Genomic DNA, 21,868 nt, shown 5'->3' on the forward strand with positions numbered 1-21,868 from the left:
TATTCCCATCCTAGTACTCAAGCTATTTTTTATTTTCAGTTTCAACCGCTTGGATCTGCCACCTTATAAGAGTTATGAGCAGATGAAAGAAAAATTATTGTTTGCAATTGAAGAAACAGAAGGTTTTGGGCAAGAGTAACCACCTGTGTGAATTTGCACCTTGAAGAATGCTGTTTCAATGTGCGATTTGCATTCTTCACGTCCTCTGCTTGTTGCACACCTCATTGTAAAGTAGATTTGACCTGGATTTATTTAAACAATTACTCATGTGTAAGTAAATGGATGTTTTCTCAGATTTTATCCCCATTACTTCTGGATTTCCACTGGGCACTTCCAGCAATCAAACCTGCAAATGATACAGCTGCAAATGAAATCTGACCTAACCAGAGATTTAAAATTGCTCTGAGCACTGCTTTATTTCATGGTCCATTGATTAGAATGCATCCTTTATGACAGTTTTTTAAAACTGGTCTGTCTTTCCTTTTGAGTAGCATTTTTTGCTACTGAGGCACTGGGAAGTCTATTGGTAGCTGCAATGCTGCAGCATTCTCATAAGCCTCTTTACAGCAGTGTTATTAGAGCCAGCTTGTATTTAGCCTCTGGGTACTTACTTTAAGCAGATTCCATTACTTATGCTCTTGTTTCTAGTCGAAGATTGGCCTGACTGTTTTTCTCATGCTGGAGTTTGCTCACATGAGATTTGATTCAAACCATTGTTAAGAGGATGTAGAAGTATGGCACAAGTGTATGGCATATCTTTTTTTGTTCTTAAAATATCCTATTCTAGCTTATTTTTATGCCTGCCAGAGTTTATTGGTACATTTTGTGTGCCCTCTCCTATCTCAGAACAATTTTAATCCTTTTCTGTGTAATACATGCATATACAGGCATGCACACTCAACTTCATGTGCAACATTAACACTGTGGTACTTTAACACACATCTTGCAAAACACAGGACCACCTGGGATTGCAAGGAAATGCACTGATTAGAGTCCTATTAATAGATTGCTGTTTCCTGTCAGATTGTATTAATGGGAAGTAGACTTGATGTTACTGTTAAGTTTTGCAATCATATGGTTTCTTGTAAGGTTTTATCTGGTGTCAGGAAGAAGTATAGCAGTGCAGCTGGATTCTAAAATGTGGCTATAAACCAGCCTCAAATTTCTGTCATTTAACATTTTGGTGGAAAAATGACATGCAGTACTTGGCTTACAGACTGTCACAATTTAGACAGTTTTGGCCCCGATTAGACTTCTGTATGTTCCTGTATCCAGAAATTCAACAATTCTCAAGACGTTTAAACTAACTTCAAGGTAACTCATCCCTGAGTTGCCTTTAAATAGTAACTGTTCTAGTGTTTACTTACTCTGATTTGGACTGATGCATCTTTCACTTCCATTTATAATTCACTAGTATTTAAATTATTTGAATTGTCTGGCATTTTACATTGTACTTCCCCTTCTGGAAAGAATGCACTTTCTGGGTATGGTAAACTTTCTCCTTTGTCTTTCCCTCCCTTCGGATTATTAAATTCCAGTAGGATCTATAGAAAGAGAGATGGCACTTGAAATGGCAATAGTGTATGCTAATGAATATCTTGCAGTGTAAGACTAGCAATAGAAGCCATTTGAGAAGCTTCTAATATTAGAGCTGGAACTGGACAAATGAGGGACTGTAAGTCTGAAAATGTTACCTTCCTGTTATCCCTACCATCTAAACCCCAAGGAAAGGTTGATCCAGGGCTAGAGAGAGCCAGAACACTAACGTTTTATAACCTGATTTACTGTGAGGTTTCTCTGTCCCAGATCATGTAAAGGGATCAATTCTCCCTCAGTGTGTGCTTGTAAGGGAGAGTACTTAGATCCCTGAGTGTTTTACCCAAGATATTCTAAGAAATGTATGTAAAAGAATTGTTTTTACAGAAATGGCCCAATTCTATCATTTTATTGGTGGGTGACAAAAGATCTGACTTTATTGTTTTACCTGGAGGTACATCAGCCAACTACCAAAACATCTGATGGCTATTTTGCAACATATGTCTTACGTAGAAAGAAAAAAACGCCTTATAAATATTTTTCTGTTGATAATTCTTATAATGAAGTCTAGTTATCTTAACATATTTACAGGAGAGATAAAATTAAATTAATAAAAATAATGCAAGATTAAGCTATGGAATATAGTTTATGTTCTACATAAAGTTTCATGATTCATGTAGGGACCTAGAAATATTGTTAATGTACAAATATCACCCAAAAGGCTTTCTGCCCTATATTTTTTAAATAAAGAATAGTTATAATTGAAACAGCCATAGCCCTAGTTCTATAGGGTGCGGCTGTTAAATATTTTTATGGTTGAAATGTTTAGTTCAGAAAAACGGTAAATGCTTGTATATATTTTTGCAATCTGGGATTCCACTTACTCCATTTCTTCCTTTAATTTAAATGGCATGTTTATATGTCTTCACTGCTGTATTAGAGTGGGTGAAAAGGGGGCTGGATATCCCAAGCACCAGAAGTCATGTGCAAATATTGCAAATAGAGAATACTTTACTGACAAATAAATTTGTAAAGTGAAATATTGAACTTTGACCAGAATGTTAACATTTAAAAATAGGTTTATTCTAAATGTTAAATTAGCAATATTTCTGAAATCCAAATTAAAAATTGCTTTTAAAACACAATTTGCTTTGTAAGCATTGTCAATGCTAACATCTGTTAATTTTTTACAGCATGTTATGTTGAAATAAAAAGGAAATAATATGAGTAATTGGTGCACTCTTCTGCTCTTTGTGGGGAACTGGGGGAGACGGGAATAAGCCCACAAAGTGGTGTGCCAGGTGATAAGCCATACTGACTTTGGACTCCCAGTACAATTTTCAGCAGAGATTCTTGAATATGTATCTGAATTTCTTAAGATGAATTAGCAGCCTGTGATCTGATATTCTGCCTCTGGTGTGTTCAGGAATACCAACTGATCCAAGCGGAAAAGGCCTTATTTTTTTAGTCGCTCAGGAAATATTAAAATATTAATGAAATGAGCAGTAAATAAGTCATTACTTTAAATTTGCTTCAGTATGAAGTTTTATATATTTTTAATGTATCCATTTGCTTCTGTAAGAAAAAAATTAAATTTGTGAGCAATTTACTGGTATTTTTATTATACTTAAAATTAAACTATGGTATTCCCCCCTCCTCTTTCAGTTCATGTTTTTCCTACTTCCTGCACTGGATTTGTAATTTAAATTCCATCCACCATACTGGTATCTCCAGGCCCTTTTATATGGTGTCTTTTCATTTTCTTTCCAAACCTTAGTTTATGTATATGTGCTCTAGTGAACTAGTACATGAACTGGGATCAGCAGCACTGGATTGTAAAACACTGTACTGAAATTCTATTGTTGAATTTTCCTTGAACTGTAATTTGAAATACTCAGGTAACTGTAACAGTATCTCAGTAAGTCAAATACTTTTATAAAAGTACTTAAAGAGCTGGTCTTCCTGTCATCATTCCTTGCTGGTATGAAAACTATGTTTGAAATTGAATTGAATTTGTCTGCTCTTCTTTCCTATAACCTGGTTTGAAACCTTCTACTTAGCAAGTCTCCTTGGAAACAGTTCACTTACATGAACAATTTTGCCATTGTTAACTCAGTGAAGTAATCATGTTATTCCAGGTTTGTTCTAGAACGTGAGTGATTTGGTCACAACTGTAATTTAGAAAAATTACTTTATCCCCCCGTATCTCTAAATTGTTTTTTATAACCTTTGGATCCTACCTTTTGATGAGAATGTTGGTCTGTCAACAGTTCAGGTCTGAGTACACTGCAGAACCTTAAAAGGACCAAGCCTAGACCACAGATACTCAACTAAAGTGCTGCCATGGGTTTCCTTGAGATCTTTTCAGGGGTACCATGTCATGTTAGCACTGTAAACTGCACAAGTATAATTCAAAAGGTAAGCCCCGAGATTTCAAATAGGCATCAAAAACATTCTGATTTGTTGGGGTCTTTCTGAGTTCTTTCCAACATGAAGAATTGCTCTATTGTTTTTCTGTAGTAAAAAAAGAGTGAAAACTAAGAGCTGGCATTCTCTTAAGTAGTGACTTGAGTCTAAAAAGGTTAAGAAGAGAGTGGCCTAGACCTTGAAATGAAGGGAGATGACATAAGAAAAGACTGCATGACATCTTCAGCATTACCAATTTTGTCTCTGCTTCCAGGGTGATGCATGATTGTGAACTAATGTTACAGTTCTTCCTGGAACCTGTGTGGACAGGAAAAGAAAACAGCTATATGGAGGAACATGTTTTAGCACAAGACATGTTTTATGCTACTTTTGCATTATTGATATTATGTGAGTTCCCTAGCTCCTTCATTTAAAACATGAAATGGTAGGATGTCGTTTCATGGGGCCTCATCCTATTTCTGTTTTTTTTTTTTCCTGCATATCCCTATACAATTTGGTACAAATTGACATTGACCTCACTGAAACTCTTCTGGAAGCTCTTCAAGATTTGCAGGGTTAGTGCAGACTGTAAAGCTGGGGGATAGGGAATGAGAATGGACACACAAATAACAGGAGAAGGGATATTACCATCTGTGATGAAGCTGCACAAGCCCAACGCAAGAGATGGAGAACCATTAATTAGATTCCATTAATTACCTGTGGTTAGGACTCCGCTGTTGGGGAAGATCAGACAATGAAATTCTAGTGCAGGGTTCTATGGGGGTAGAACAGTCATTGGCACAAATTCAGCCTTTTGGTCCCAGTGTACTGCTGTAGTATCAAGTTAAGTACTGGTTCAAGAATGCTAGGACCTTCACATCAGCCTGGGCTAACTGACCCATTCTCTCCCTTTCCTGCAGAATTATTTCATGTCCTTATGAAAGTAACAATTCCATCCTGTTGTATTCTGTCAAAGCAAGGGTGAATCTTCACTTGAATTTGCTCCTCTGCCCAGCCTTGCCCCCATCATATCTACAGACTGCAAAGTTATTTAAAGGATTTGTCAGAGGGGTTTCCTACTTTCTCCAAAGCATCCGATAGCAGATCAGATCCTGCTAGAGGCTCAGTTCCAGACATGACAGATGCATCAACTGACCTGCTACAATAAATCCTATTTTCAAAAAGGACCTTACATCATTAGTTCATTTGCCCAGCACTGTGCAGCCGTTTCCTACACGATGTTCTCTAGCATGCTGGTTAAAAAAAATCTGCAACCAATCATGGACATCTTTATTTTTTTTCTACAATGCAGGAGAACAATGTTTGTGATCATTATAAAGCAGTGGAAAGACTTTATTAAAATATGTTTAGCAGAATTCATCTCAACAGAAAAGCTAGTCACTCCTGCTGGAAATGTCAACATGTTGTAAACATTATTCCCTACCTCATGAGCTGATTAGGCACGTGTTGGTTTCCTGTTCCAAAACTGCTAGCTTGCTAATCGCATCTCAGCAACACCACAAAACAGATTCCAAATGAAAAACTGTTGAACAAATTGGTAAAATAGGAGGAAGAGACTACCAGAATTTTGCTGTCCTTTGTATTTTATATCAGCTAGTACTACTTGCATCAGTTCTCAGCTGCATTCCTATTTTCAACATAGTTCCTCATCTCAATTGTATGACCAGAATCCAGAAGGTAAATCTAAAGTCCCCAGCTTGAATTTTGAAAAAAGCTTCCCATCTTTTCAAGTGCATCTCATGATTGTGCAGGTGGGGGCTGATTAATTTGATTTTTGAATGCACATGGTTAGCAATCCTTATGTCCTGCTCAGCAACAGGAACATGCTTTTTCCCAGGGCTTCAGCTGTCCTGTTGTTTTACTGTCAGTGTTATACAAGCATGACAGAGCTTGTCCCCCAAAAAAATCCATAATCTGAAGAGAAAGGGGGAATACCAGATGTGCCAAGAAGCCCAGAGGATAAATAAAAACTTTCTTCTCATTTTACCTTTAGGTTTCTCTTCCTGTGAGGCATTATGGATGACCCAAAGCTGAGCATGTCAAGGAGCAAGCCACCCACTGACTTCCTATTGAAATCTTGACATCAAAATCTTTGATTTCTTATCCAAGGCTCTGAGGTGAAGAGCAATGACTCAAACTTGAATGGGAAAGGTGTTCCAAGCACAGAACAAGGTGTGAAAAATGGCACAAAGTCAGGATTGAAAGTGAGAAAGGGATGGGGTATTAAATAGTGCATAAAGAAATTCATGGAGATATTGTGCAGATGTACCACAGTACAGGTTGTGAGGCCTTCAGGAGGAAACCAGTTAGTTGCTGAAGTTTACCAAACTTGCTAAAATATTCCATGAATATGACAGTGTAGGCAACTGGAGGGCATGGTTATATGTTCTTCCAGAGGAATGACACTGATATATACAAAATAATGAAGCCAAATCACCTAGATCTAAGCTATAAACCATTTACCTTACCCTCACTATAGATGGACAATAGATCAGGTTTTGAGAGAAAGTGTTATAAAGGCAGCACATGTTTTTTTAAACATCTAAAAAGTTAGATGTTTAAATACATTGGACAGACAACAGCATAGGTGTTTGCTGAGTGCAAAAAGGTGAGGGAGAACTGCTCTTTCATCACATGGTAAGCTTAGATACCAGTATCTGCATGGCTTCTCTAAGAACCTGATGGGCTGACTCCTAACAGCAGCCAGGTGGAGGGAGAGCAGAACTGCTGCCTCAGGCTGTCCCCATCAGCTAGGACAGGAAACACAGGGCACACACTGAGACCAATATCTGTTTCCATGTGGGAAGCCACTCAAAGCAGCAGATGGAAGCAACTGCAGTGCGCCTGAGTGCAGGGGGCAACATGACGGGGCTTGTACTGGGCGATCCCAAATTGTGCTCCCGTTTGGGAGACAAACCCATGCTCCGCTCCCTCCTGCAGGTACCATCAGCGCCCCCATACTCCCACCAGGGGCAGGGGCGAGTGGACGCTGCGAGACAACTTCGACAACTCTGGAGCTGCTGCCGGGCCTGGCCCACAAGCGTTCACCTGTCACCGGCTCTCAGACTGCGCCTGCGCGCCGCTTGGCTGGGCGGGACAGGTGAGAGATGACCTCCTGGAACGGTTGGGCAAAGTGCGGCCCATAGGCCGGATGTACCCTGCCAGGCTGTTCTATCTGGCCTGCAGGGCCCCTAAAAAGCTGCCCTCCACCCGAAATAATTGCCCCCGGCCTAAGGCCCCGCGCCTCGCTTCGACCTGCTATCCAGCGGGTCCTCACGCGCCTCTCACAGAGCCCCCAGCCCCGCCTCTTCCGGGAGAAGCGCAGGTGTTAAGGCTCCGCTTCCGGGGCAGTGAAGGAAATGATGCAGGCTGCCTAGCCCCGCCTCCTACTGCCTCTTCGTGCGAGGCATTGGGTGGCGGAGTCCCGTGTCCCCGGCTTGGGTACACATGCGCGGTGGAGTCGTGACGGCTTTGCTGGGGCGGCGGCTGTGGGGAAGGTCTGGTCAGTCCCGTCCGCCATGGTGAGCGCGGGCGGACACGTCGGCCAAGGGGCTGCGGGGCGGCGAGGGGGGAAGCCAAGAGCTGTAGCTGCTGCCTGGTGCAAGGGAAACTTGGGCGGGGCGGGGCTCTAGGCCGCGGTGCCGTCTTTCCTGCGCGGAGGCTGCAGAGCCCAGAGCAGCGCGGGCCGGCGGGCCTGGCCCCGCGGCGCCGAGCTCCTCGTAGGCTGATCCCCGGGATGTGTCCGGAGCCGCGCGCCCTTGTCTGTGCTGCACCTCGGCGGCTGCGCACCCCCGGGGGCCAAACTCGCGTGGGCCGCGGCCCCTGGCTGCGTGCGGTACAGTGGGCAGGACCCCGGCCCCGGCGGCCTCGTCCCTGCCCCCACTTGCAGCTTCCTGCAGGGTGCTCCCAGCTGCACTACGCGGCCTTGTCCCCTGGGCCTGTGCACTCTTCACACTGTAGTGGCACCATTGCTGTAATGGAGCAGTCAGAGGTGCACAGGCGTGTGCATGTGCTTGAGACAGCTTGCAAGTGGTGGCTGCTGGCTACAGCCAGAGCTTTCTGCAACTGAATCAGGGAAATGGAGACATAACCATAGCTGATGGTCTGTCACATGCTTTTCTGAAGAAATCTTAAAGGCTTTGGAAAGGGAAGCTTTTTATTGTAAGGTCATGGACATGCATGATACAGATGAGCTTAAATCTAGTTTAAATCTTAAGCAGATAGATAAGCAAGGCTGTTTAACTATTTTAAACTTTCCCGAGATGGTTCAGTGTTATGTGGAGTCTTAAGCATTCCCTTAGCCATCTGATCAGTACTTCAGACATACCACACTGCATTGCTTCTCATGCCACCGTAACCCACAGCTGCTGTTGACTGCTCTGGCATGCAGCCAGAACTCAACTGCCCCTTTTTCTTTTTGTCCATATGTTTTTTTTTTTCTTCTTTTAATCAATGGACTCCCTTGCACTGCTTCTTCAATAAACCTATTTTTCTGATACCCAGCTGTATTCTTATTCCCTACTTGAGTACAGCCCTATATCATTTTCTCCTGCTCCTTCCCAGCCCTTATGATTTTCTTCACTGGATAATCATTTGCTTTTCCATACTGAACGAGACAGGCAAGCTTTAGTTTGCAAAAACAAAGTGTATGCAATAGTTTGTGAGGTCCATAGTTGCCAATTCTTAGGTTTGGTTTACCCCAGTAAGGCTTTTTTTTAAGCCAGTAACACCCCCTAATGGGGTGACACTTATGACTTTAAAGAGAGTCATTTATTTGCATGTAGGTTATATGTAAAAGGGAAGGGGGCTTCTGGCACAACTGTGGCAGGTCTATGATTTATTGATTTATTCTTGCATTCCTTATAAACATACTCTATAAAATTGTTAGTATAGCTAAGCTTGGCCTTTTAGACATCGTTGCCTCTTCTCATTTGCCATGATTTCCCTTCTCCTTTCCCCTCTTTTTTTGGTAAAAGTCTGTTTTGCTTGCTCCTGAAAAGTTGCTGTTTGCCTTCATTTTCTTTAATGGGGGTTGAGAGTGCCCAGAACCACTCATGGGGTGATCCTCAGTACTGTGTAAAGTCAACCCATGATTGACTTGATCTTGTGGTAGCCTTGGAGAGGACCCAAGTGAAATTTGATTGGTCAGATTGAGTATTTCTAAAAGAATTGTCAAAATCTTTTGAAGCTGATGCTACTTTAGAGCAACTTGTAATACTTTGGCACAAATATTATGTAATGACTGTAGAATAGTAAAATTAAACTGGTGGCAATAATTAGATTTTGATTGCTCATTTAGTAGAATCTCTGTTATAGGCTAACAGATGAAGTCCAGGTTATTCCCTTTGCGTATGGTTTTTTTTAATTGCCTTTAAAAAAAATCATAAACCCCAAATTCTGTGCATAAAATTTGTTAATAAATCCCATCCATAGTGTGACTACAAATGTTAAAAGAAGGTCTAGCAGCCCAAATTGCTCGCCCAATAATGGCAAATTCCATGGTCTTGCACTCCTAAGCAAACCTATGATAAGAAATGAATGTGTGATGTATTGGGAGGAGGGGAGAAGGAAAGATTAGAGAACAGATTTGAAGCTTCCAAAGGGTTGTTATTACAAATGACTTGAGAAGACAATGGGCTTGAAAGCAACTAAAAAAAGGCTTTGATGATATGGTAGTCCCAAAGAAATCTGTGCTTTGCATTCACAAAATGAGTAGTATCTATTTGAATTGTCTTAATGGCTCAGCTTTATTTTCAGATATATTATTACAAAACATTATTTGGAGGCAAATAACACCTTTAAGACATCATGTTGCTTTATTTTCTGTCATTTCTTTCCTTTGCAGGCTGAGGTGGAAGAAACACTAAAGCGGATTCAGAGTCAGAAAGGAGTCCAAGGAATCATTATTGTTAATTCAGAAGGTATTGTGCCAGTCTGGTCCTGCGCTCTGAGGATGTTGCTTAATTAGAAAAGGAAGCTTAAGGACCAGTGAAGTTGTTGTTTAAAAATGGATCAAATGATCTCAACAAGTTTTCTTTTCCCCAGAAAGGCAATTTGACTGTATCTCATCATGGGCGGGCAAGTCTGGAGCAGGCACTGGGCAGGCCAGGGTTCGGACTGTGCGCACAGGTTCTTGCCAGTACCACGGGGCTGGGGCCAGTGGCAGCGGCAGCTGGAAGGAGCCGCCACTGCCTAGAAAGGCAGTCCAGCTGCAAAGCTGTCCCAGCCCCACTGCATGCCCAGAGGGTGGTGGGATGCAGCGTGAGCCAAACAGCACCTGGGCCAGGTGGGACCAAAGGACCCACCATGGGCTGGACAAAATTTCTCTGGAGGCCAGTTCTGGTCCACAGGCCATATTTTGCCTACCGCTTTATTAATATAACTGCAGCAACCTCTACAGGAGCTGCCCTTGTGGAGCCTAGCTGTAAACTAAAGCTGTCCCAGTCAGATGAAACCCATCAAAGTTACACAAACATATGGAAGGCGTTGGTTGCGTTGCTGAGAAGCACTTAGCCTGACTACCATCTATGGTTCCCAGGGGTAGTTCTTTTGTCTTCCCTCTATTTGAATATTAGCATCTTCTAGTTGCAGCTGCTCCTTGCTCTGAGCAGATGCTCTTTGAAATGAAGGCTGGAGGTGCATGGAAACAGCTGGGAGTAAGAGAAAACCAGCACAATATAGCTTGAAAGCTCTTTGTTGAACACAGCCTAAGAATTACTGTCTGAGTGTAATGATGTTTGGATCTCAAACTTTAAAAGGTGGTGTCTGAATAAAAGCTCTGCACCTGCTCTTTCCACAGTTTACTTGCCTCCATGGTTTGTTTGTTTTTTAAAAATCTCAAATGTTTACTGTAAAATCTACTTAAGTTTAAAGGGGTTTACAGTGGAGTCTAGTGAGTACACAGGCTATCTGGGATGACCCTAATCCTTATCAGCTGTCCTACCACAGTTACCACATCTTTCTGCAGGTATCCCTATCAAAAGCACCGTGGACAACTCCACAACAATGCAATATGCAGGCTTAATGCACAGCTTCATTATGAAGGCAAGGAGCACTGTGAGAGAGATTGATCCTCAGAATGACCTCACATTCCTCCGGATTCGCTCCAAGAAAAATGAGATCATGGTTGCTCCAGGTAAGAGAGCCCTAAATATTCAATGATGTCAGGCTTCAGAGTCTCCTGTTGTCACAGGATTTGTCATACTTCCCCATCAAGCCTCCTGTGGCACAGGATCTGTAAAGGCCTGTTACAATGAGTCTTATCAGTTGCTTTCTAATGTAGCATATATACCAGCTTTAGCCAAGAAACTGGTGTTGGTTTACTCCAGGTTCCCTTGACTATTACTCCAGCTTGCTGCTTTTGTTTGGGTGTTGGAAATGGTTTCTCCTCTTCCACTTCACACGGTAAAACCAGGTTTGAAAGAAGACCAAAACCTCTTGTGTTGTCTTGTTAACATACAAGCAGAAGAGGTGGAAATCTCCAGAACATGTTTTGTGAGCGGCTCCAGACTAATATGGCCAGACTCACTACTGAAACAAGCCGGAGTGGGAAGTTACTTGAGATTCACTGATATGCAGGACCAGAAGAGTGCAGCATATTGTTAGACAGGCTCTGTGAGCAGGGAGCCCTTTATTTGGAGCCATGCCTATATCAGACTTTGTCATGTGATGGACTGCAAATAAATAAGAAGGGGCAGCATGGATAAATCAGAATCTGTATGGGACAGGTTCACTTGGGGAAAGATACTGTGAGAGATTCTGCTTGGGTAGAGCTGGGACTTTCCTGTAAACCTACAGAACTGAAATTGGATGTAGACAGAAATTCCCTGGATTGTTAGTTTTACTTTTCTTCCAAGAGATCATGTCAATATGGGAGACTTTAACTTTCCAGATATAAATTGAAGAACAAATGCTACTAATACCCATTACCTAACAACTGGATAGGTTACAGTAGTGCAGAGAAGGACCTGGTTGATACAGTGCACCATGAGCTAAATATGAGCCAACAGCATGCTCTTGTTACAAAAAAAAAAAAAAAAAAGAAGCAGCAGCTAACAGCATACTGAGTTGTATTAACAGGAGTTTCACCTGCAAATCAAAGGAAGTGGTTCTTCTGCTCTATTCAGCGCTGGTGAGACCTCACCTGGAGTACTGTATCCAGTTTTGGGCCACGCACTTCAAGAAAGATGTGGACAGTTTGGAAAGACTCCAGCAGAGACCAACAAGACTTCAGCAGAAGGCTGAAAAAACTATGGTTATTTAACCTAAAGAGAAGACTGAGGGGGGACTTGATAATAGTCTTCAAGTACTGCAGAATGATTATAGAGAAGATGGGGATGGGCTTTTCTCTGTGGCTTTGGGGAACAGGGTTAGGAGTAACAGCCTCAAGCTGCAGTAGATGAAATTTAGGCTGGGGATTACAAGGAACTTTCTGATTATGATGGTGGCTAGATATTGGAACAGGTTATCTAGAGAAGTGGAATCTCCATCCTTGGAAACTTTCAAAATCAGGTTTGAAAGACACTTGAGTGGGATGATTTAGTCAAGAATATCCATCCTTGAGCAGGAGGCTGGACTAGATGACCATATGAGCTCCTTTCCAGCCCTACTTTCCTATGGATATGATAGCTAAGAGACTTCTTCACCAAATGTTCACTGATCCCACAAGAAGTGATGCTCTTTTTAGAATGGTCTTTGGTAAGAAACAAGGACATTACAGAAGAGCAGGTCATAGAAAACAACCTTAGAACCAAATGTTTATGAGCTGATTCAAGTTAACTTATACAAAAAGATAACCAAAGATATATGTGTAACTGTCAAAGTTTGCCATTTTAAGACCTTAAACTTGAGTGAACTAGAACGCCAGCATTTGAATTTAGAGGATGCCTGAACTTATTTTAAGTCAAAGGTACAAAAGTTATGTGAGGCTTGCATCCTAAGCAAGTAAAAGCACTTGTAGGGAAGAGGCTGCAGGTTTAACTAGCTAAATAATCAAGAGGAATAATTGGGTATAAAAAGAGAATCTTCAAGGAATAGAAGAGATGACTGAGCAGCAAGGAAAGCTGTATTGTAGAAGTCAAGAAATGTAGAAATAAAGTGACTATTTCCAAAAGTCAAATTGAGTTAGATCTTGCAAAGGATGTAGTAAACAGGTTCTTCTTCAGCCATGTAAGTAAGAGAGCAAGGGAAGAAGTAATGGGGCCTCTTATGCAGGGTGAATGAGGTAAGGATTAAAGATAATCTAGGCATGCCCCTAGAACTACTCTCCCTTAGGATGGTGATATTAAACATGGAGGCAAGAACTGGATGGCCAATGGAAATGATTGTATAGAACTGGACACCACCAAAACTGAGGGAGAAGCAAAATAAATTATCAACTTGTGAGTGTTACCATCGGGCTAGAGAACAAAAAATGTAGCAGTTATACGTAAGGAGGAGTTGAGAAGTGATCCAGGAATCTATAAGCTCATTGGTTTAACCTCAAGACTTTTAAAAGAAATATTGAAGAAGAAAATAATAAAGACATTGCTGTAAATAGAAAACAGAAGAATATGCAACATGGATTTACCAAGGGTAGTGTGTCAGATGAACATGATTTTTCCGTGATGCAAGCACTGGTTTCTAGAAAGCTGTTTCCTAGACTTGGGTATAGACATCCTTTGGGGGATATATAGAATCATAAAACCACAGAAAAGTAAGATTAGACAGGTCCTCTGGAGGTTCTTACACATCCCCCTGCCAGAGACAGGATCACTCCTATCCAGGCTGTTCAATACAAATTTTTGTCTTGCCTGTTACCAAAACAACACATACCTTGTCACAGTCACAAGGGAAAGCACCCTGACCCTAAAGAAAGGGTACAACAGCTGTCAATGTCTGTACCAGTCTGAGCATAAATTCCTTCCTAGGGTTAAATTTCTTCCTGACCCCAAATGTGGTCCCCCTGAGCAGATGGGCAGGTCTCTCTAACCAGGAGCCTCTGGATTTTAGTCCCAGCAGGAGAGTTTGCACACCCGAGTCAAAATCTCCCAGCTTTGGCTACAGCCAATACCCAGTGCTTCTGAGGAAAGCGGGAGGAAAAAACCCTGACCTGTTTCTCTCCTGCTGCTACAATTCCTTTCTGGCTCCATATGGCAACCAGCAAAGCCCAGAAGCATTGGGCAATCCCTATAACGTAGGTATAGCTAGTCCTTGATGATCTCCTACCAGTGCAGCTGATAGTACTCAAAATGAGGCCTCATCAGTGCCAAGTAGAAAGGCACTGTCAACTCCTGTCTTGCACATAATGCTTCTGTTCATAGAGCCTGAAATCAAATTTGCCTTTTTGTGCAGCTGCATCACGCTGCAGGCTCATATTGAGTCTGTAATCCACTAAGACTCCTAGATCTTTCTCTGAGGTGCTGCTGTCAAGCTGGTTGTCATCCATTTTGTATTTGTGTTTTTGATTATTCTTCCTGAGACATAGCACCTTGCATGTTCAGCATTGAATTTTATCCTGTTAACTACAGCTCAGTTTTCCAATCTGTCAGGGTCCTTCTGAATTGCATTCCTGTCCTCCAGTATGATCACAGTCCTACTCAGTTTCATGTCTTGCAGATTTGCTTAAGAAGCTCTCTGTTCCAGCATCTAAACTATCAGTGAATACATTGAACAGCCAAGGGCCGAGGGCATACCTCTGTGAGACTCCTGAAGTCTCCTGCCATTCTGACATGGATGCATTTATAATTACCCTTTGCTTGTAGCTATTGAACCAGTTGTCTATCCACCTTATAGTAGTTTTATCTAGTCCATGTTTCTCCAACTTGTGTATGAGACAATCATGTGGGACTTTGTGAAACGCCTCACTGAAATCCAGATACACTATATCCACTGCATTCTCTTTGTTCACCCAACTAATTATCTATGATTCTATGAAAAAATGTATGCAATCCAAAAGAAGTATGAGAGCTACAGTTCTAGAAAGCAAAACTGCATTAGCTCTTATCTGGACTTCAGTGTCATATGGAAAACTGTTAGTTAAACTAGTGAAGTTAGGGTTTCGTACAAAAATTGTAAAGTGTTTAAGGAACTCAATTAAGGGGTGACAATGGGGTTGTGTGGAAAGAAGTATTGGGCTGCAGAAAAATAATGAAGTTACTCATGGATCAGTCAAGGAAATGATCTTGTTTAATATTTTCTTTAAGGACCTTGGCACAAAAAAGTAGGACTACTGGTGAAATTTGCTGAAGACATGAAGTTAGGAGGTATCACCAGCAAGAATTATCAGGATGTGACACAGGAGGGACAGGATGACCTTGAGGACAACAGTAGTAGAACTGGGATGAATTCTTCAGTGTAAAGTAAAAGATAATGCACTGGGGATTAATTCCAAGATCAACTGATATAAATTAGAAATAATATAGGAGGCAAGGGTACTTGCTAATTACAGGGTGTTTGAACCATCAGTATGGTATGGCTGTGAAAAAGGCAAATGCAATTATGTATCAGTCAAAGTATTTCTAGTAAAGGTAGGGGAATCTTAAAAGATATTTATAAGACCCTAAAAAGACCCCATCTAGAACACAGTGCACAAGTTTTGGGTATTGTGTTCAGAAAAGATTATGCAAATTGGAACATATGCAGGGAAGGGCTGCTGGGATGATCTGGGAATTGGCAAGCTTTGTGTCAGAGGAGACTAGACAAGCTTACCTTGATTAGCGCAAAAAAAAAAAAAAGCTGAAGGGGGATGTGATTATTTCCTTTAGATACATAAAAGCGCAACGCCAAGAAAGGAGAAGAGCTAAAATGAAATATTATATTGGCACAAGAACAAATAGGCATAAGTTGTCCATGAATTAATTTAGGCTGGAAATTAGAAGGCTTCCAGCCATCAGAGCATTGAGATTCTAGAACAGCCCCCCAGGGGAGTGAGGAGGCAAAGAGGTTAAGTTTAGGATAGAGCAGGAGCAGGCAATTATTTTGAGCATGGGGCCGCTTACTCAGTTTGGGCAAGGTGTCAAGGGCCACGTGGGTGCCCCGCCATTTTGGGACCAATGTCTTGGGGGCAGCAACAGAGGGACCCAGAGCGGCGCAGGCTGCCAGGGGTCTGTGGAGCTGGGTTGAGCTGCACCAGCAGGGAGAGCAGGGAGCTGGTCTGGCTCCACAGAGGCCCTGCCAGCTGGGACCCTGTACTCCTGCTGCCCTGCTCTGGGCCCCGCTGGTGCTGGCCCCAGGACACTGGTGTGGGCCCTGTGCACCCACTTACTCCCAGTGCCCCTCGCAGTACAGGCTGGGAGCAGGGCACAGCCCCGACTCCCTGCTCAGTGGCAGGGAACGACCTGGTGCTGAGTGCAGGGAAAAGTGGCCTCTCCCCTTCCCTGTGGCTGGCGCTCGCAGCCCACACAGAGCTGTCCTGAGCAGGCACTGGCAGGGCCCGGGGCGGAGGAGCAGCAGATGTTTGCAGCTGGCCCAGGTTCTAGGTAGCTGCTGACAACTTAAGAGCCCAGGCTGGGTGCCAGGGGCTTTGGCTGGGGGGGCAGGGGGCACAAGTAGGGCATCCTGCCATGTGCCCGCTGCCCTCTTTTGTTTTGAGCAGGCACAAGCAGCCCCACATGGGCTGTGAGCAGCTGCAGCATGGGGCACCAGGCAGTGTTTGCCACCATTGCCTCTGGGCTTCCCAGTGTGCAAGCTCCGGGCAGGCAGCTGCAGCCAACACTGCCCCGTGCAGCAAGCAGGGGGGCTGCAGCTGCTGTCACCATGGCACAGCCCCACAGGAGAGAGCCAGCACGGGGCCAAGGCTGGCAGCGGGGGTGGGTTACAAGCTGGTGCTGAGCATGGGGGCAGGGATGGGGAGCGGCCCCGTGGCCAGCATCCTGTGCTGCAGCCACTCACAGCCTGCATGGGGCTGCCTGTGCCTGCTCAGGACAGCCCCACATGGGCTGTGAGCAGCTGCAGCAGGGAGCACCGGTCACGGGGCAGGCAAGGGGCCGCTTTCCCCTGCAACACACACACACTTACCTGAGGTTCCTGCACTGGTGCAGCCCCTGGTCCCAGGCCAGAAGCCCCTGCTGGGTCTTCCAGCTGGGGCGGCGGGCAGGCTGGGTGGGCCTTGCTGTTGTGGGAGCCCACCGGGCTTCCCCTGGGTCCCACTGCTCCTGGTTCCTGTCATTTTTTACAAGAACCAAAGATGGAAAAATGTTAATTTTCAAATTTTTTAAGGGCCCCACAGACCAGATGGAATGGGATAGAGCCTGTTCAGTTTATGAAAAGGAATTATAGGGTGTGGTTGTCTGCACCAGAGGGATTAGACTGGCAAATCTAAAAAGTCCCTTTTAACACAGGGTTAATTTACCACCATTGTTCCCACTTTTCAGAGTAAAACTGAAGAACCTTATGGTGCCAGCAGTGATTACCAACACATTTACTTCACTTAAATGGTAGCATTGGTGGAAATTTAAGCAGAAAATACCTAACCAAGAGAAGGTCTGCATGTTTCATTCAGTCACCAGATAAGTGTCACACAAGAAATTGGGGCAATATGGTTTCAATTCACCTAGGACAGATGGCCCCTCACCCTGATCAGCGCTGTGGTGGGGGCTGTGTTGAAAAGGTGATGACTCGGGCAGAATGTCTACGCATGGCAAGGAGGACCCTTGTGTGCTAGTGCCAAATACACTGCTTATGTGCATTCAGTGCTCCTGAATCTCCATGTGGAAGAAGAAAAGGTGTAGTGAGCATTATTTCAGACCAAAGACAAGTATGGTGACTGTAGTCTTGCAGTCTTAGACAAATACTTGATGGGGATGGCTTAGGGATGATTCTGCCTTGAGCAGGGAGTTGGATTACATGACATCTTGAAGTTCCTTCCAACCCTACTATTTTGTGATTCTGTAATCTGCCTGCAGGATGTAGGGACTTCCGTTGCGCTCAGCCCACCTTTGTTCCATGAGTTCATGCATGAGTTGGAAGCAAATTCTGAGAGAGAATCTGGGACTGCTACTTGGGAACATCCCGTTACATAGAGGCTACTTGCATTAGTCCATGGTAAAATTAGAGAGACTGATAAGATTGGCCATGGATATGTGTGCTAAAGCTGCTTTGCTTATTAATGAGTTTTTGCTGTTGGTTTTAATTTGTTCATAGCATGTTAATATGCAAAGGAATTTAAGTACATATGAATGAAAAGACCTATTTATTAGTTATTTATTGTAATAAATAAATTAATACTAATAACGGGGCACTAACTTTCCTTTTTTTCTTACAGATAAAGACTACTTCCTGATTGTTATCCAGAATCCAACAGAATAAGATAATCCTAAATTAGTCTGTTTTCACCTTTCACTCAATATTTTTTTAATTTAATAGCCAAAAAATAAAGCATTAGTATTAATTCTATTGTGTTACCTTATTAATGCCTGGAAAAATGAACTTGAGGATTTTTGTTTGTTTACAAAGAGATAAAAGTGTCTCTAACTTTTTTTTTTATATATATATTTAAAATATATATGTGAAAGTCATTCCAAGGAAGAGTCTGAGGATTGGAATCAGGTACCTTGGGCAGTTGGGAATGCACAGATTTCTTTCAGTGGTTAAAAAGATAATATAATATAAACTCTAATTGTTCTAAAAAAATAAATTGTTGTATGGTTTACATATTCCTGTCACCTCTGTCTGAAATATGGTGGCTGTAAATATGAAACAAACTTGCTTTGTCTCTTATTTTGTTGTTTTTATGGTTTATTTTGCAAAGCTTTTGTGACATCAATTGAATAAAAATGTCACCAGTGATTATTTTTGTCATGTCTTGCTTCTGTCTTTTAAAGATTTTAATGGATTTTTTTTTTATCATTGGATTTCTTAATGCAAGCCTTCAAAAGGTGCAACATTTTTCTGTTGATCTTATAATTTCTATTAAGGACAGCTTAAAGTGAATTTGCTCTTTACTTCATAGATTTTATACACATTAGGGCTGGAAGGGACCTCACAAAATCATTGGGTCCAGCCCCCTGCCCAAGGGCAGGAAGTCTGCTGGGGTCAAATGATCCCAGCAAGGTAAGCATCCAATCATCCAAAGGCATCCAGAGTAGGTGCTTGCACCACTTCTCGGGGGTGTCTGTTCCAGACTTTGGGAACTCAGATAGTAAAGAAGTTACTCTGGTCTTCCCAGAGTTTGTGACTCTTAGACTTTGTCTTCCCTTAGGGTGCCCTGGTGAATAGATGTTCTCCCAGTTCCTGGCGCACACCCCTAATATATTTATAGGCTGCCACCGAGTCACCCCTGAGCCTTCACGTTTCCAGGCTGAAGAGTCTCATGTCTCTCAGCCTTTACTCATAAGACTTGTTCTCTTTTCCTCTGATCATGCGCATGGCTTTCCTCTGGACTCTCTCAAGCTTCTCCATATCCTTCCTAAAGTGCAGAGCCCAGAACTGGATGTAGTACTCCAACTGTGGCCTCACTAAGGCTGAGTACAAAGGGAGGGTGACTCCCTGGGTCTTACTTGACATGAATCGATAGATGCAAGCCAGGGTTTTGTTTGCTTTTCCAGCTGCAGGATTGCATTGGTGGCTCATGTTCATCTTGCGGTCAGTCATGACCCCCAAGTCCCTTTTGGTTGTGGTGCTAGAAAGTGTAGCACTGCTAAGCCTATAAGTGTGATATGGATTCCCCCCCACCCCCAAATTGGAGCACCTTGCATTTCTTCGTGTTGAATGCCATCAGGTTTTGGTCTGCCCACCTTGCAAGCCTGTCCAGGTTGGCCTGAACCGCCAACCTGTCCTGTAGTGTGACCATACTTCCCCATAGTTAGGTGGTGGTAGCAAATTTAGCCAGTTTATTTCTGATACCTGAGCCCAGATCATTGGTAAATATGTTAAAAAGTACTGATCCGAGTACAGAGCCCTGGGGGACATCACTGGTCACCATGCACCATTTTTGTACGATTCCATTGACTACCGCTCTCTGGGTCCAGCCACAGAGCCAGTTCCCCAGCCATCAGACTAAGGTTGAAGCTCCAGTTCCCCAGTTTAACTATGAGGACTTCATGGGAGACCAAGTCAAAGGCTTTTTTCAAGCCCAAGTAGATGTCTACCTCCACTCCTTTGTTCAGGTGACATGTCACCTGGTTGTAGAAGGAAATAAGGTTCATCAGGCAAGACATACCCACAATGAAGCCATGTTGCCTACTCTTCAGGATATTGCATTCCATTAGCTTGTTCTTAATGGTTTCTTTTTTTTTTTTTTCAATGTCTTTCCAGGGATTGAGGTCAAACTGATTGGCCTGTAGTTCCCTGGATCCTTCCTTCCTCCCTTTCTTGAAGATGGGCACCACACTGGCCCTCTTCCAATTCTCAGGAGCCTCACCCAAGTGCCACAAGTTCTTAAATATCCTTGCCAATGGCTGTGTTACGATGTCCACCAGTTCTTTTAGCACTCTTGGGTGCATGCTATCCAGACTAACTGATTTGTGGGTGTCCAGCCTCTCAAGGTGTTCCTTCATGAGGTCTTCACCAATGATGGGTGTGTGTTTGCCCATGTTCTGGCAATCCTGCATCTTGTTAGGCAGGGTGATCCCCTTGGGCTGGTGGAAAACTAATGCAAAGTAGTCATTAAGGACATTAGCTTTTTCCTGGGTGTCGGTTGTCAGCTGCCCCGTTTGGTTGTCCCTGCCGTAGCCAATTTGAGGTCAGTTTAGACCTGGGCTTTTCTAGTTTACTCCCTACAGGTGGGGCCAGTGCCAAATAAGCCTCCTTGTGCTGTTACGTGAATTCCAACCCTTGCAGGCTTCTCTTTTCAGATACAGGAGGTCTGAGTCCCCTACTTAGCCACAGGGGTTGCCCAGCCCTTTTGCTACCTTTCCTTTGGGCTGGGATGACTTATAGTTGCCTGTTGTTTCTGTTGATTTTTTTTTCCATATACTTTCCTCTAACCTGGGGATAAAGCAGAAAAAATACAAGTTACTTATTAAGAATTTTGCTTGAATAAGCACCCTATGGTTGCATGGATCAGAGTTGCTGTATCAATATAGTCTAGTACAGTGCTTCCCACACTTTTCCTCAGCGTGACCCCATTTATGACTCCACTTCTTCAGTATGACCCCATTTCCTCAGTATGGTCCCTCACTCCCAACCCATAGACCCCACCTACCCCCAGATGCCTCAAGGCCAGGGCCCCTGTAGCTCTCTGCCCCACCCCAGCAGTGCCAGAGCCCCGGCTGCTGCCAGTGGGAGGCAGAGGCTGCTGCATCCTGAGCGAAGACTGATGCCCAGCTGTCCCCGCCCTCACTCCCCCATGGGCACCACAGCCAGAGCTGAGCCCATGAAGGGGGGGGAGGATGTGGGCTGCCCTGCTGCCCAGCATATGCCCACCCTGACATGTCACCTTGGACCCCCTGCCCTCCTCCCCCATGTTGCCTGTGCTCTACCACCCCCTTAGCCCTTCCCCTACTCCCCTGCCCCCATAGACTTACCTGGAGAGAGCTGTGGGAGCTGCTCTCCACCGCTGCTTTTGGCTGGCACATGCATGTGCGCACACACATGCACATGACACCCCTGCTTCTGATTCCCCTCCCCTACTCCCTGCCCACCCCATGCCAAGCAGCCCCTTGCAGACTGGAATTATGCATTTTCCCGCATTTTTCTCTTTTAAAGGAGAAATCCATTATTTTCTGCTCTAAAGGGGAAAATCTGTGCTTTTCTGCAGCCAATAGAAAACCCCAGGTCCCTGTTTATCGTGGCCCCATTTGGGAACTGCTGGTCTAGCAGTCAGTCTTAACAGGCACCTATCTAAATGTTTGTTCAACCATTGATGTTTAAGAAAGAGTAAAAAAAAATTTTCTTCACTTTCCTAGTGATTCTCTTTTGCTATGAAAAAATAGGATGAATTGCTTCTGTGGTATTTTAATGTACACACAACTTCTGTTAATGGGTC

General features: G+C 43.5%; 2 protein-coding genes across 2 annotated transcripts in view; both read left to right on the forward strand.

The window, feature by feature from the left end:
- ITCH (itchy E3 ubiquitin protein ligase) overlaps positions 1-3,488 on the forward strand; it is a 136,930-nt gene extending 133,442 nt beyond the window's left edge. Inside the window, exon 25 of the mRNA XM_090020495.1 lies at positions 40-3,488. Coding sequence (XP_089876621.1) covers positions 40-139 — 100 coding nt within the window. The 3' untranslated portion in view covers positions 140-3,488. The remainder of the gene's footprint in view (positions 1-39) is intronic.
- A 3,845-nt stretch (positions 3,489-7,333) lies between these two features.
- On the forward strand, positions 7,334-18,729 carry DYNLRB1 (dynein light chain roadblock-type 1). Its single transcript, XM_090020496.1, has 4 exons — positions 7,334-7,484; positions 9,809-9,884; positions 10,931-11,098; positions 18,206-18,729. Exons 1-4 carry the CDS (start codon positions 7,482-7,484, stop codon positions 18,247-18,249), a joined length of 291 nt encoding a protein of 96 aa, XP_089876622.1. The 5' UTR covers positions 7,334-7,481; the 3' UTR covers positions 18,250-18,729.
- Positions 18,730-21,868: the final 3,139 nt, after the last annotated feature.

Source organism: Crocodylus siamensis, chromosome 10 (assembly GCF_052110815.1).
Source record: "Crocodylus siamensis isolate JL-2025a chromosome 10, ASM5211081v1, whole genome shotgun sequence".
NCBI classification, from domain to species: Eukaryota; Metazoa; Chordata; order Crocodylia; family Crocodylidae; genus Crocodylus; species Crocodylus siamensis.